Below are 14,169 nucleotides of genomic sequence, written 5' to 3' on the forward strand. Positions count from 1 at the left end.
GCCACTATGTAGTGATTCTGCCCGTGGGAGGTGTCGCATTGTCCTGCTTGAGTTGCCCATGTCCGTTGGAATGCCCAGTGGACATGAATGGATGCAGGTGCTCAGAAAGGATGCTCACTTACGTGTCATTTGTCAGAGTGGTATCTAGACGTATCAGGCGTCCCATGTAACTGCAACTGCACGCGCCCCACACCGTTACAGAGCCTCCACCAGCTTGAACAGTCCCCTGCTGAAATGCAGGGTCCATGGATTCATGAGTTTGTCTCCACATCCGTACACGTCCATCCTCTCTATACAGTTTGAAACTAGACTCGTCCGACGAGGCAACACGTTTGCAGTCGTTAACTGTCCAGTGGCGGTGTTGACGAATCCAGGCTAGGTGTAAAGCTTTGTGTCGTGCAGTCATCAAGGGTAGACGAGATGTTTCGTTGAATGGTTCGAGCGGTGAGACTTGTTGATGACTCAGCATTGAAATGTCGAGCAATTCGCGGAAGGGTTGCACTTCTGTCACGTTGAACAAATCTCTTCAGTCGTCGTTCGTCCCGTTTTTGCAGGATCTTTTGCCAGCCGCAGCGATCTCTGAGACTTGATATTTTACCGAATTCCTGATATTCACGGTACAGTCGTGAAATTGTCGTACGGGGAAGTCCCCACTTTATCGCTACCTCGGAGATGCTGCGTCCCATCACTAGTGTGCCAACTATAACACCACGTTGAAACTCACGTAAATTTTGATAACCTGCCATTGCAGCTGCAGTAACCGATCTTACAACTGTACCAGACACTTGTTATCTTACATAGGCGTTGCCGTCCGCAGCGCCGTATTCTACCTGTTTACGTGTCTGTGGTTATTTAAGGAGATGTGACCTGGATAAACTGACTAAACCAGACGTTGTACAGAGTTTCAGGGAGAGCATAAGGGAACAATTGACAAGAATGGGGGAAATAAATACAGTAGAAGAAGAATGGGTAGCTTTGATGGATGAAGTAGTGAAGGCAGCAGAGGATCAAGTGGATATAAAGACGAGGGCTAGTAGAAATCCTTGGGTAACAGAAGAAATATTGAATTTAATTGATGAAAGGAGAAAATTTAAAAATACAGTACATGAAGCAGGCAAAAAGGAATACAAACGTCTCAAAAATGATATCGACAAGAAGTGCAAAATGGCTAAGCAGGGATGGCTAGAGGACAAATGTAAGGATGTAGAGGCTTATCTCACTAGGGGTAAGATAGATACTACCTACAGGAAAATTAAAGAGACCTTTGGAGAAAAGAGAACCACTTGTATGAATATCAATAGCTCAGATGGAAACCCAGTTCTAAGCAAACAAGGGAAAGCAAAAAGGTGAAAGGAGTATATAGAGTGAAACTTCCTGGCAGATTAAAACTGTGTGCCCGACCGAGACTCGAACTCGGGACCTTTGCCTTTCGCGCACACTCCGCTGCAGAGTGAAAAATCTCATTCTGGAAACATCTCCCAGGCTGTGGCTAAGCCATGTCTCCGCAATATCCTTTCTTTCAGGAGTGCTAGTTCTGCAAGGTTCGCAGGAGAGCTTCTGTAAAGTTTGGAAGGTAGGAGACGAGGTACTGGCAGAAGTAAAGCTGTGAGTACCGGGGGTGAGTCGTGCTTCGGTAGCTCAGTTGGTAGAGCACTTGCCCGCGAAAGGCAAAGGTCCCGAGTTCGAGTCTCGGTCGGGCACACAGTTTTAATCTGCCAGGAAGTTTCATATCAGCGCACACTCCGCTGCAGAGTGAAAAATCTCGTTCTGGAAACATCCCCCAGGCTGTGGCTAAGCCATGTCTCCGCAATATCCTTTCTTTCAGGAGTGCTAGTTCTGCAAGGTTCGCAGGAGAGCTTCTGTAAAGTTTGGAAGGTAGGAGACGAGGTACTGGCAGAAGTAAAGCTGTGAGTACCGGGCGTGAGTCGTGCTTCGGTGGCTCAGTTGGTAGAGCACTTGCCCGCGAAAGGCAAAGGTCCCGAGTTCGAGTCTCGGTCGGGCACACAGTTTTAATCTGCCAGGAAGTTTCATATCAGCGCACACTCCGCTGCAGAGTGAAAAATCTCGTTCTGGAAACATCCCCCAGGCTGTGGCTAAGCCATGTCTCCGCAATATCCTTTCTTTCAGGAGTGCTAGTTCTGCAAGGTTCGCAGGAGAGCTTCTGTAAAGTTTGGAAGGTAGGAGAGGAGGTACTGGCAGAAGTAAAGCTGTGAGTACCGGGCGTGAGTCGTGCTTCGGTAGCTCAGTTGGTAGAGCACTAGCCCGCGAAAGGCAAAGGTCCCGAGTTCGAGTCTCGGTCGGGCACACAGTTTTAATCTGCCAGGAAGTTTAATATCAGCGCACACTCCGCTGCAGAGTGAAAAATCTCATTCGGGAGTATATAGAGTGTATATACAAGGGTGATGTACTTGAGGGCAATACTATGGAAATGGAAGAGGATGTAGATGAAGATGCAATGGGAGATATGACACTGCGTGAAGAGTTTGACAGAGCACTGAAACAAGGCCCCGGGAGTAGACAACATTCCATTAGAACTACTGACAGTCTTGGGAGAGCCAGTCCTGACAAAACTCTACCATCTGGTGAGCAAGATGTATGAGACAGGCGAAATACCCTCAGACTTCAAGAAGAATATAATAATTCCAATCCCAAAGAAAGCAGGTGTTGACAGATGTGAAAATTACCGAACTATCAGTTTAATAAGTCACGGCTGCAAAATACTAACGCGAATTCTTTACAGACGAATTGAAAAACTATTAGAAGCCAACCTCGGGGAAGATCAGTTTGGATATATATCGGAACACGTGAGGCAATACTGACCCTACGACTTATCTTAGAAGCTAGATTAAGGAAAGGCAAACCTACGTTTCTAGCATTTGTAGACTTAGAGAAAGCTTTTGACAATGTCGACTGGACTACTCTCTTTCAAATTCTAAGGGTGGCAGTGGTAAAATACAGGGAGCGAAAGGCTATTTACAATTTGTACAGAAACCAGATGGCAGTTATAAGAGTCGAGGGTCATGAAAGGGAAGCAGTGGTTGGGAAGGGAGTGAGACAAGGGTTGTTGCCTCTCCACGACGTTATTCAATCTCTATATTGAGCAAGCAGTGAAGGAAACAAAAGAAAAGTTCGGAGTAGGTATTAAAATCCATGGAGAAGAAATAAAAACTTTGAGGTTCGCCGATGACATTGTAATTCTGTCATAGACAGCAAAGGACTTGGAAGAGCAGTTGAACGGAATGGGCAGTGTCTTGAAAGGAGGATATAAGATGAACATCAACAAAAGCAAAACGAGGATAATGGAATGTAGTCGAATTAAGTCGGGTGATGCTGCGGGAATTAGATTAGGAAATGAGTCACTTAAAGTAGTAAAGGAGTTTTGCTATTTTGGGAGAAAAATAACTGATGATGGTCGAAGTAGAGAGGATATAAAATGTAGACTGGCAATAGCAAGGAAAGCATTTCTGAAGAAGAGAAATTTGCTAACATCGAGTATAGTGTCAGGAATTCGTTTCTGAAAGTATTTGTGTGGATTGTAGCCATGTATGGAAGTGAAACATGGACAATAAATAGTTTGGACAAGAAGAGAATAGAAGGTTTCGAAATGTGGTGCTACAGAAAAATGCTGAAGATTAGATGGGTAGATCACATAACTAATGAAGTATTGAATAGGATTGTGGAGAAGTTTGTGGCACAACTTGACTAGAAGAAGGGCTCGGTTCGTAGGACATGTTGTGAGGCATCAAGGGATCACCAATTTAGTATTGGGGGGCAGCGTGGAGGGTAAAAATCGTAGAGGGATACCAAAAGATGAGTACACCGAGCAGTTTCCGAAGGATGTAGGTTGCAATAGGTACTGGGAGATGAAGAAGCTTGCGCAGGATAGAGTAGCATGGAGAGCTGCATCAAACCAGTCTCAGGACTGAAGACCACAACAAACGTGTCCGTATTCGAATACGCATGTCTATACCAGTTTGCTTGGTGCTTCGGTGTATTTTGGCTCATGAATGTATCGTGTGTGGGTGTGGATGTAGAGTAAACGGGGTAGCCTGTTGAGTTGATGCTCACTTGGCGCTGGCCTGGCTCGAGGTGCACCGGCATCGTGCCGTGTCCAGCCAGCCGGCGAGCAGTCGGAAGCCCGCGTCCGGTGTCCGCGCCGCCCAGCGCCCGAGCCCAAAGCGGGTGACCCCGAGCGGCGGCCGGCGGGCCTCCGGCGCTGCAGTGCGGCAACGCCGCGCCAGGTCGCTGACCACGGCTGCTGCGGGCAACTGGCAACCTGCGCCTCGCCTCGCCTCGCCTCGCCGGCTAGTCTAGCTGCCGCTGCAGCGCCGGCCGGACACCGGCGCGCCTTTGTCTGCCCGTGCAGCGCGCGTGCGCGTGTGTGTGCGTGTGTGAGGGCGTCGTCATGTGAGGAGGCGAGGGGATGTGAAGAGCAGCGTCTGCCATGAGAGTGTTCGGCTGTCGCTGGCCCTTCTGGAACCTGCACAGCGTGGCCCCAGGTAAGCCATGCCACAGGGTTCAGCGCGGAGTCGGTCGCATCTGCGTCCGTACTGTCAAGTGCACAGCACAGGATACTTGCCGATGCAGCATTAACCACTGCGTCTTCCCGTTTCAGTAGCGGACGCAATGCGAGAACAACAACCGTTTACATGCATCACTGGGTGCCGTAGTAAGCTTATTCTTTGACTCCACGGACCTTACAGGAGCGATACGTAGCGGAATTTAGCTTATTTCTACATTCTCCACAAAAAACCGTCTCTCAGAACTTTGCAAGTAGGCTTTCCTAGGCTTCAGTTTTTTTCGCTCTCCTGTGGGGCAAACAAACTGTGCCCATTCGTGTTGCCTTCTTTAATACGTCCAATATCCCCTGTTAGTCTTATTTGTATAGGTCCATACTCTTGAGCAATATTCTAAGATGTGATTGTAATTTTTCCTCCTATCTATATATTTATGTAGTTATGTAGTTCTTAATTCGTTCGAGCAATCAATCATTCATAATAGGAAACACAGTCATAACTCAGTCACTCAAAATGATTCAGAAATTTTACCTGCTAGAATGAAATCAGGCGATGATTCTTCTTCTCTGCAGGCTCGTGCTTTGCGGCAGTCTGCTAATCTGTACAGATAAAATGCCTCGTATTTTTGGGAGCGTTGTATAATCAGTCTGGAAACCTCAGATCAAGCGGATATTTGTCTTTGATGAAGTTTAACCCTCCGAAGAAGTAATGGAGCTCTTGGATTTTTAAATGCAGGTTCGTATCCAGTCTTTCGGAAGTTACCTTCTGATTAACAAGTACGCAATATATCGATGAATATCATTAATTCTCAAATGTCAAATAATGTAAATTGTTGCACACCTTTTGTATGAAGGAGCAATATATATATATATATATATATATATATATATATATATATATATATATATATATATCCCTTTTAATCGTACATTTTCGTATCAGTTACCTTTTGTCATTAATCTCTATATTCAGATTACAATTCTTCAAACAATGCTCAGGCTAATCGGCACGAAGACAATCCCGGATGCTTTTTTCTAACAACCACCAGAGAGAGTACTACAAAGAATAATTATGCGCTCATGGCATAACTATTGTATGAAACTACTTTGCGCATGGATTCTGCGAGTATGAAGATAGAAAATTAGTAAACGTCATTCAAGGGTAGAATTGTATCAGAATAATTCATCGAATATAAAGAGATATTACATGATGGTACTAGTGATCTGTAAATAAGCTTTTTTCTTGACAAACTGCGAAATCCAGTATCCTACCAATGACCTGAACTCTGCCACCTGTCTTTTCTACGACTGAGCCGATGTGGTTATCCGTACACGTTGCTGTACCCAGGTAGCGGATGAGTTGACTGATTCTCATTGTGAATCATTCGTTTTGTAACAATGGGAATCTCCTTGCGTTGCGTCAAGTCGATAATTTTACCTTTCTCTACATTAAAAGTAAGTCGGTAATCTTTGCACGACTTTGAAATCTTGTTAGTGAATAACGCAACGAGCCACAAGTAGTTTTAAAATGATTTGGTTCAGTACCGTAACAGGTTTCGGGCAACCGTGCCTATCTTCAGATGGGTAACATTTGCAATTACATTGACGTTTTGGTCGGCAGCACCTGCATAAAGTTCCAGTGGATAGCGACTTGTTTTGCAGTGCTCCTTAGGGCTTTCCAGACGGGAGTGCAAGCTGTTGCACTGCAAACAGCACACACGTCATGAACAAAATACAGTAGCGTAATTCATAATATTCGTAATATCAGTTTCAATATCACACAAGTGCTTCACACTCGATGTTTTTCTTTTTATCAAAATATGATTGAAAATTTAGTAGTTTTTCCCACAGTATTTCATTGTAGAAAACCGTATCATCTGCGAAAACTGTGAAATATTTGTGAGGTGATTAACATGCAACATGAAGAACAAGGGCCCCACGACAATTGCTTGAGGAACGCCAAAATTAGTTCCACATCTGTCGACGACTCGCCGCTCAAGATATACGTCCTGGTATCTTATGTTCAATAGCAACCGTTGTGTGGCAGTGAGTCAAACGTTCTTCGGAAGTCAAGACTGCCTTTATCCGATACGGGGGGTGCTTTTTATTGTACTATACAGTGCGTCTTGTATAAGCGGCATTCACGAACGAAGCAGGTAGGAAGGAAGGCTGAAACATTAATATTTAACGTCCCGTCGACGACGGGGTCATTAGTGACCGAGTGTAAACTCGTACTGAGGAAGCTTGGTGAAGGAACCCGACAACGCATATTTCAAATGAATCATTCCATGATTTGCAATCAGCGATTTTAAGGATGAACGAGTCGCCGAATAATGCGTGTTCAGTTGCTTCGTGGAACCGTGCAATTTTGTTATCAGAGGTCACAGTTAATGACTTTCTCGTAATTACTTTAGACTTCTAGTGTCTAGCTGTATCAGTCTTTACCCATATGTCGAAGACGAGCACGGTTCAGCGCCCTATGTTGACAGACATGCTCCCATTCCTATAGAGCTTACACAGAAGAGGAAACAACAGTTGGTATTACGTGAGCGAGATGTGCACACCACAGCTTTCACACATTTATACGCTTTTAAATTTTTTATTTTGCAGTACTTGTTGCATTTTTGTCTCTTCTTTTTATTAAAGTTTTTTATGGTGACAACTTACAGATATGACTGGTCCGTTCTCTCATTATATGTAGCGCGATGCACATTTGAAATTAGTTAGTTAGTTTATTACTTACTCAGTTAACTACTTATTTGTGTGTTCCTTGGGATATCTGAGACGTTTGTTGTGATGGGAAACGGTTCAATTATTTATGATTTTAATACATTTCCGCAGTTAAAACTACCTCTGGCAGCATGCTGACCACTTACATGAACCTCACCTACTTTTTTTACATTGATGTATACGGAACTATGTTGGTCTAACGTTTCTGTGTGTGAATACCCCACACTTTTCTGTGTCAGACTGAGAATGATTGATGCATAGTGCAGCTCACTTCTGTTTTATTATTGTATCTGTGAATGCCAGCCGGCCTGGATGGCCGAGCGGTTCTAGGCGCTACAGTCTGGAACCGTGCGACCGCTACGGTCACAGGTTCGAATCCTGCCTTGGGCATGGCTGGGTGTGATGTCCGTAGGTTAGTTAGGTTTAAGTAGTTCTACGATCTAGGGGACTGATGACCTCAGCAGTTAAGTCCCATAGTGCTCAGAGCCATTCGAACCATTTTTGTGAATGCCACTGTCGTTTTAGAATTGCGATTTATTGTTGACAACGTGCAAACTGACTGAGAAACTGATGCAAGTATGCCCAACATTGCCCTTCATTGGTACAAACAGATGCAAGTCGGGGAAGGTACGAGATCCGGGCTACAGGGTGGATGAGGAAGAGCTGTCCAAAGCTCTGGGGTGAGCAGATTTGTGTAAGGCATTGCGTTGTCACGGAGAAGGAGAAGTTCGTTTGCATTTTTGTGGCGACGAACACGCTGAAGTCTCTTCTTCAATTGCCGGCCGCGGTGACCGAGCGGTTCTAGGCGCGTCAGTCCGGAACCGCGCGACCGCTACGGTCGCAGGTTCGAATCCTGCCTCGGGCATGGATGTGTGTGATGTCCTTAGGTTAGTTAGATTTAAGTAGTTCTAAGTTCTAGGGGACTGATGACCTCAGATGTTAAGTCCCATAGTGCTCAGAGCCATTTGAACCATCTTCTTCAATTTCCTGACGGTAGCACAGCGAGACAATACTGACCTAACGACTTATCTTAGAAGAAAGATTAAGGAAAGGCAAACCTACGTTTCTAGCATTTGTAGACTTAGAGAAAGCTTTTGACAATGTTGACTGGAATACTCTCTTTCAAATTCTAAAGGTGGCAGGGGTAAAATACAGGGAGCGAAAGGCTATTTACAATTTGTACAGAAACCAGATGGCAGTTATAAGAGTCGAGGGACAAGAAAGGGAAGCAGTGGTTGGGAAGGGAGTAAGACAGGGTTGTAGCCTCTCCCCGATGTTATTCAATCTGTATATTGAGCAAGCAGTAAAGGAAACAAACGAAAAATTCGGAGTAGGTATTAAAATCCATGGAGAAGAAATAAAAACTTTGAGGTTCGCCGATGACATTGTAATTCTGTCAGAGACAGCAAAGGACTTGGATGAGCAGTTGAACGGAATGGACAGTGTCTTGAAAGGGGGGTATAAGATGAACATCAACAAAACCAAAACGAGGATAATGGAATGTAGTCGAATTAAGTCGGGTGATGTTGAGGGTGTTAGATTAGGAAATGAGACACTTAAAGTAGTAAAGGAGTTTTGCTATTTGGGGAGCAAAATAACTGATGATGGTCGAAGTAGAGAGGATATCAAATATAGACTGGCAATGGCAAGGAAAGCGTTTCTGAAGAAGAAAAATTTGTTAACATCGAGTATAGATTTAAGTGTCAGGAAGTCATTTCTGAAAGTATTTGTATGGAGCGTAGCCGTGTATGGAAGTGAAACATGGACGGTAAATAGTTTGGACAAGAAGAGAATAGAAGCTTTCGAAATGTGGTGCTACAGAAGAATGCTGAAGATTAGATGGGTAGATCACATAACTAATGAGGAAGTATTGAATAGGATTGGGGAGAAGAGAAGTTTGTGGCACAACTTGACCAGAAGAAGGGATCGGTTGGTAGGACATGTTCTGAGGCATCAAGGGATCACCAATTTAGTATTGGAGGGCAGCGTGGAGGGTAAAAATCGTAGGGGGAGACCAAGAGATGAATACACTAAGCAGATTCAGAAGGATGTAGGTTGCAGTAGGTACTGGGAGATGAAGAAGCTTGCACAGGATAGAGTAGCATGGAGAGCTGCATCAAACCAGTCTCAGGACTGAAGACAACAACAACAACAACAGCACAGTATACTTGAGAGTTGATCGTTGCAGCATGACATAGGACGTCAAACAGAATGACTGACACCTCCAGCGGGAAGCGGGAATGTTCCACAACAAATCCTACATTTTTTAATAATCCAAATCGGCCGAAAAAAATGTGTTGCATTACTTGTTGATCGCCGCTCGTAGATGTAATAAGAAAAAGACCAGAGCCATTATCGATCCCTGTGGCACACCTGTCTTCAGCACTTGGGAGATGCCGATTCGTTGCATAGAGTCCTTGAGTTGGTTAAAATAACACTATTGAGAATCCATGGAACAATAATTGCTTATGTGTCTGTGTGCGCTTCCTTTTTAAGTTTTCGTCTGTAGACTGCGATTCGCTGTCAAGTGTCTGGAAGAAGGTACTTTTTAATATACATTGTATTGAGATATCTTTCCTTTACTTGCACAAATGGAAGGGATGCTTGGACGCCTCTTTGCGTATTGTTACTTGCTCGATTTTATCTCCGTCATCTCTACTACGTAAGTGCATAAGGAGCTGAAGAACATTCCTAATTCCCGACCGGAAAAACGGTTCTTGCCAGTAAGCTATTGAAGCGTAACGATGCACCGGAAACGCTTCTTTTAGAGGTTATACCGGGTGATCAAAAAGTCAGTATAAATTTGAAAACTTAATAAACCACGGAATAATGTAGATAGGGAGGTAAAAATTGACACACATGCTTGGAATGACATAGGGTTTTGTTAGTGAATGGTACATTGTGATACGTTTTTGAATAGGTCTTTAGGAGAGGAAATGAATTACCGAATAAAAAATACTGGGTGCCATTTAAAATTCATACCGCTGTTCATATCATTGTAAAAAACAAAGCTACTACGCCGGCAGTCATGCTGATTGATGTCCCCCCTGACGGCTCAAGAACATTTGCTTGAAACATTTTGTAATTTGCATCTGGACAAACAGTTGTTTAGGGTGGTCAAGATAAACAGGACACCCTGTATAACGGCCATGGCCAGCGTGAGATGTTGGGTGATCACTGTGAGAGACAAGGAGTTACCATCCATGTTCATGTCACAGTATTATCAGCACCCGACAGTTTGAAATACGCCTCATTGCAGGTTTCCGTTTGGCCGACTAGTCGAATCGTGCTGTACTCAGATTTGTGGAGTATTCTGGTGTGATAGTGGCCCGATGTTAGACAGTAAGGGAATATGAAGGCAGCCATGATTATCGTCAAGGTCCCAGTCGGCCGCGGCAAGACGCCGTAACAGGAGTGCCTCCGTGTTGTGCAGGAAGCACGCCGCGACGCCCTCACATCTGCGTCTGCCAGGCGGTAACACGCGAGGGGCGTTTGGAAAGCCTGTGCAAAAATAAAAACTACTCACGTGTTTGGGGTAAACCTTTTTTATTTTTCGACACAGTCTCCTTTAAGACTTATACACTTCGTCCAACGCTGTTCTAATTTGTTGATCCCTTCCGAATGATAGCAGTTGTCCAAGTCTGCAAAATAGCTATTAGTTGCTGCAATCACCTCCCCGTTTGAATAAAATCTTTGTCCCGCCAGCCATTTCTTCAAATTGGGGAACAAATAGTAGTCCGAGGGAGTCAAGTTTGGAGAATAGGGGGTATGTGAAACGAGTTTGAATCCTATTTCCATTAATTTTGCGACCACAACTGCTGAGGTGTGTGCTGGTGCATTGTCGTGATGGAAAAAAAACTTTTTTGCGGTCCAATCGCTAACGTTTTTCTTGCAGCTCGGTTTTCAAACGGTCCAATAACGATGAATAATATGCACCTGTAATAGTTTTACCCTTTTCCAGATAGTCGATGAGAATTATCTCTTGCGAATGTAAAATACAGTCGCCATAACCTTTCCGGCCGAAAGAATGGTCTTCGCCTTTTTTGGTGCAGATTCTCTCTTGGTAACCCATTGTTTAGATTGTTGTTTGGTCTCAGGAGTATACTAATGTATCCATGTTTCATCCACAGTGACGAAACGACGCTTAAAGTCCTGCGGATTCTTCCTGAACAGCTGCAAACTATCCTTGCAACACTTCACACGATTCCGTTTTTGGTCAAGCATGAGCAATCGTGGAACCCATCTTGCGGATAGCTTTCTCATGTCCAAATGTTTATGCAAAATATTATGTACCCGTTCATTCGATATGCCCACAGCACTAGCAATCTCATGCACCTTAACCCTTCTGTCATCCATCACCATATCATGGATTTTATCAATGATGTCTGGAGTCGTAACCTCCACAGGGCGTCCAGAACGTTCAGCATCACTTGTGCCCATATGGCCACTCCGATAATTTTGAAACCGCTTATAAACTGTTCTAATCGAAGGTGCATAGTCATCACAATGTTTATCATGCTTCTCTTTAGTCTCCTGGGAGACTAAAGAAATGGACCAATATGGTTGAAACTTGGTGTGCGTTCTTTCCAAAGGTGCTACTAACTAAACATGACCTCGATAAGCGCCGGTCGTGCCATCTCTCGGACTTTGCACGGACTTTTCAAATGGCCCTCGTATAGTGAGCTGCCTGCTACATTCGACGTTTGCGCACCGTCAGTTGGAGGCTAGCAGCAACAGCACTTCGTATTGCGTTTTCCGTGTGTACTAGGAAGCAGTGCTGCCTTGAAACACGCACGGGTTTGCTACGCTAATTCCCTTTCTAAACTCGTGTTCAATTCAAGGCGCGCGTCCTCCAGTCGTGTATGGGTTTGCAACGCAAACTGTTCTTCCAAACACGTGATGAAGGCGATGCATGAAACATAGCCATCCAGTTCCTGCGCTTGTTTTGCGCCGCTCACGTTTCGTCCGGCAGTCACATTTGTTTTGCATTGTGGGGCGTTTGAGATTTTCAAGTAAATACTAAAAATTATGGAACTATTGATAAAAAATTGTTATTGTTCATATTGTAAACGATTAAAGCTTTTTCTTTTGATAGTGATAAAATTAGAAATCAAAGTGTGGTTATTAGTCGAAAAATTTCGAAGCCAACTCACAAATATTGGATTGTGATGAGACGTTATTCGCAGGTACGATATGATTTTGGAAAAGTATCTGATTGTCATATTTCGGAGCGAGAAAAAACTAAAGATAAAAGGAAAGGTGCGACTAGAAACTTTAATTGTAAAACAGATATACTAATCAAGTTTAAAAAGTAAGTAAGAGTAAGTTAAAAAATTAAGATTACCTATAATCATTCCTACCGAATCAGTGTCGCTGTGAAGTCGGAAAAGTCGTCTGTATGGGCCAGTGCCGAGTTTGGGGAGCGTTAAGCATTCAGCGTGCTGCTCTGTTCTGACTCGATAAAGCAATTTGAATCGTTTTTTGAAGGTAGCATAGTAGTTACAGCAGCGAAATCTTATCATGAAATGGCTGTCATTGATGAATGTGAGAAAAACCGCGTACATTACTTTGTCTAATGCGGAAAAAAATCCACCTGACCGTGGACAATGGCGTCGTCGAATCAGCAGCGAAGTCTTATCATGAAATTGCTGTCATTGAGGAATGTGAGAAAAAACGCTTACATCATATTCTCTTATCCTGAAAAAAATCCACTGGACCGTCAACAAATGGCATCGTCGAATCGACGTGACGCGGACATCAATGATGTGATCGAAGTTTTAAAGCGAAATAAGATTGAATATATGTATTTGCCAAGAAGAACCACCTGTGTACGTTAAAATAATGCCTATTATGCAAGGCTGTGTATGGGTGGTTAGTACCCGTTTGTACACTATGGAACACAAACTTCGCCTTGTGTGCTATGAGAGCACAAAATCCCTTTCTGGTACACGGAATACAAAAGCAGTAGCAGCCCGTCACAGTTCCTCGTGAAACAGGTAGTATCATTCTGGTTATTGGCAATGAAACTGTCTGAAGAAGAATAACGTATGCAGCTTCATACATTTAGGCACGAATCGCGTGTGGCACAGAAACGTGAAATGTGTGTATAGCAGTTTCGCTCCGTTATAAATCAAAGTCAACAAGGCAGTCTTCAGCCGAAGACGGTTTTGATGCACCTTTCCACGCTAGAGGATCCTGTGCTACCCTCTCCATTTCCAGTCGCGCAGTTCCAGACTGTAGCGCCTAGGACCGCTCGGCCACCATTCGTAGCGGGAGCATTGTTTTCTACTACAACATCGCCCATAAGAGTCCTACAAGGCTGAGCAATCGGATCTTCCGTTACTTTCTCAACAAGAAAAATCATGGAGGTTTGGTGCACTGAAGTAGCAGAAAACCTCCAAGATGTGGGGATAACACTGGAGAATATCCATCAAGCGCATTCAGCTCAAGAAGATACTCCAGGAGCACTTTTGTTTCCGCAAGGAAAGGGCAACTCACAGTTCAAGTAGCGTGAACCGGCGGTGACCAATACGAAAAGAATATCAACAGAGAATATCAACATGTATATCAACGTTACCTGCTCGACAAGCAAATTAATATTACAAATATAATCACAAACTATGCTCTTGTGACTTAAAGGCAATCTAGGTACCAGGTACCTTTTATAGTTGGTAGCATTTTTGTGTTGTCGATGATCGAGAAACACATTTTTTCCAGTAGTTGTCATTGTTACTTGTATGAAATAATGCTTGTTCCTACACCTCACCCCTTGCTTTCCTCAAAATTAATGTGAGTCCCCCCTCTAGTGGTGCGTATTCTCTTTGGTATGACGATGGCGTACTGTACGAAGCAGCCTTCAGTCGGATGTTAGTGGCAAATCTGGCAGAACTCATTTTGTGAGCTGGTCTTCCACATTGTGTTCT

General features: G+C 43.9%; 1 protein-coding gene across 2 annotated transcripts in view; it reads left to right on the forward strand.

Annotated features, from left to right (window-relative positions):
• LOC124621936 (tyrosine-protein kinase Btk29A) overlaps positions 1-14,169 on the forward strand; it is a 380,429-nt gene that overhangs the window by 98,196 nt on the left and 268,064 nt on the right. The window contains exon 1 of one of the 2 annotated variants that reach the window (XM_047147445.1): positions 4,329-4,499. The exons of the other annotated variant lie outside the window; for it this stretch is intronic. Coding sequence (XP_047003401.1) covers positions 4,445-4,499 — 55 coding nt within the window. The 5' untranslated portion in view covers positions 4,329-4,444. Of the gene's footprint in view, positions 1-4,328; positions 4,500-14,169 lie in introns of those variants that run through there. 2 annotated transcript variants of the gene reach the window in all.

This window comes from Schistocerca americana, chromosome 7 (assembly GCF_021461395.2).
Source record: "Schistocerca americana isolate TAMUIC-IGC-003095 chromosome 7, iqSchAmer2.1, whole genome shotgun sequence".
Taxonomy (NCBI): domain Eukaryota; kingdom Metazoa; phylum Arthropoda; class Insecta; order Orthoptera; family Acrididae; genus Schistocerca; species Schistocerca americana.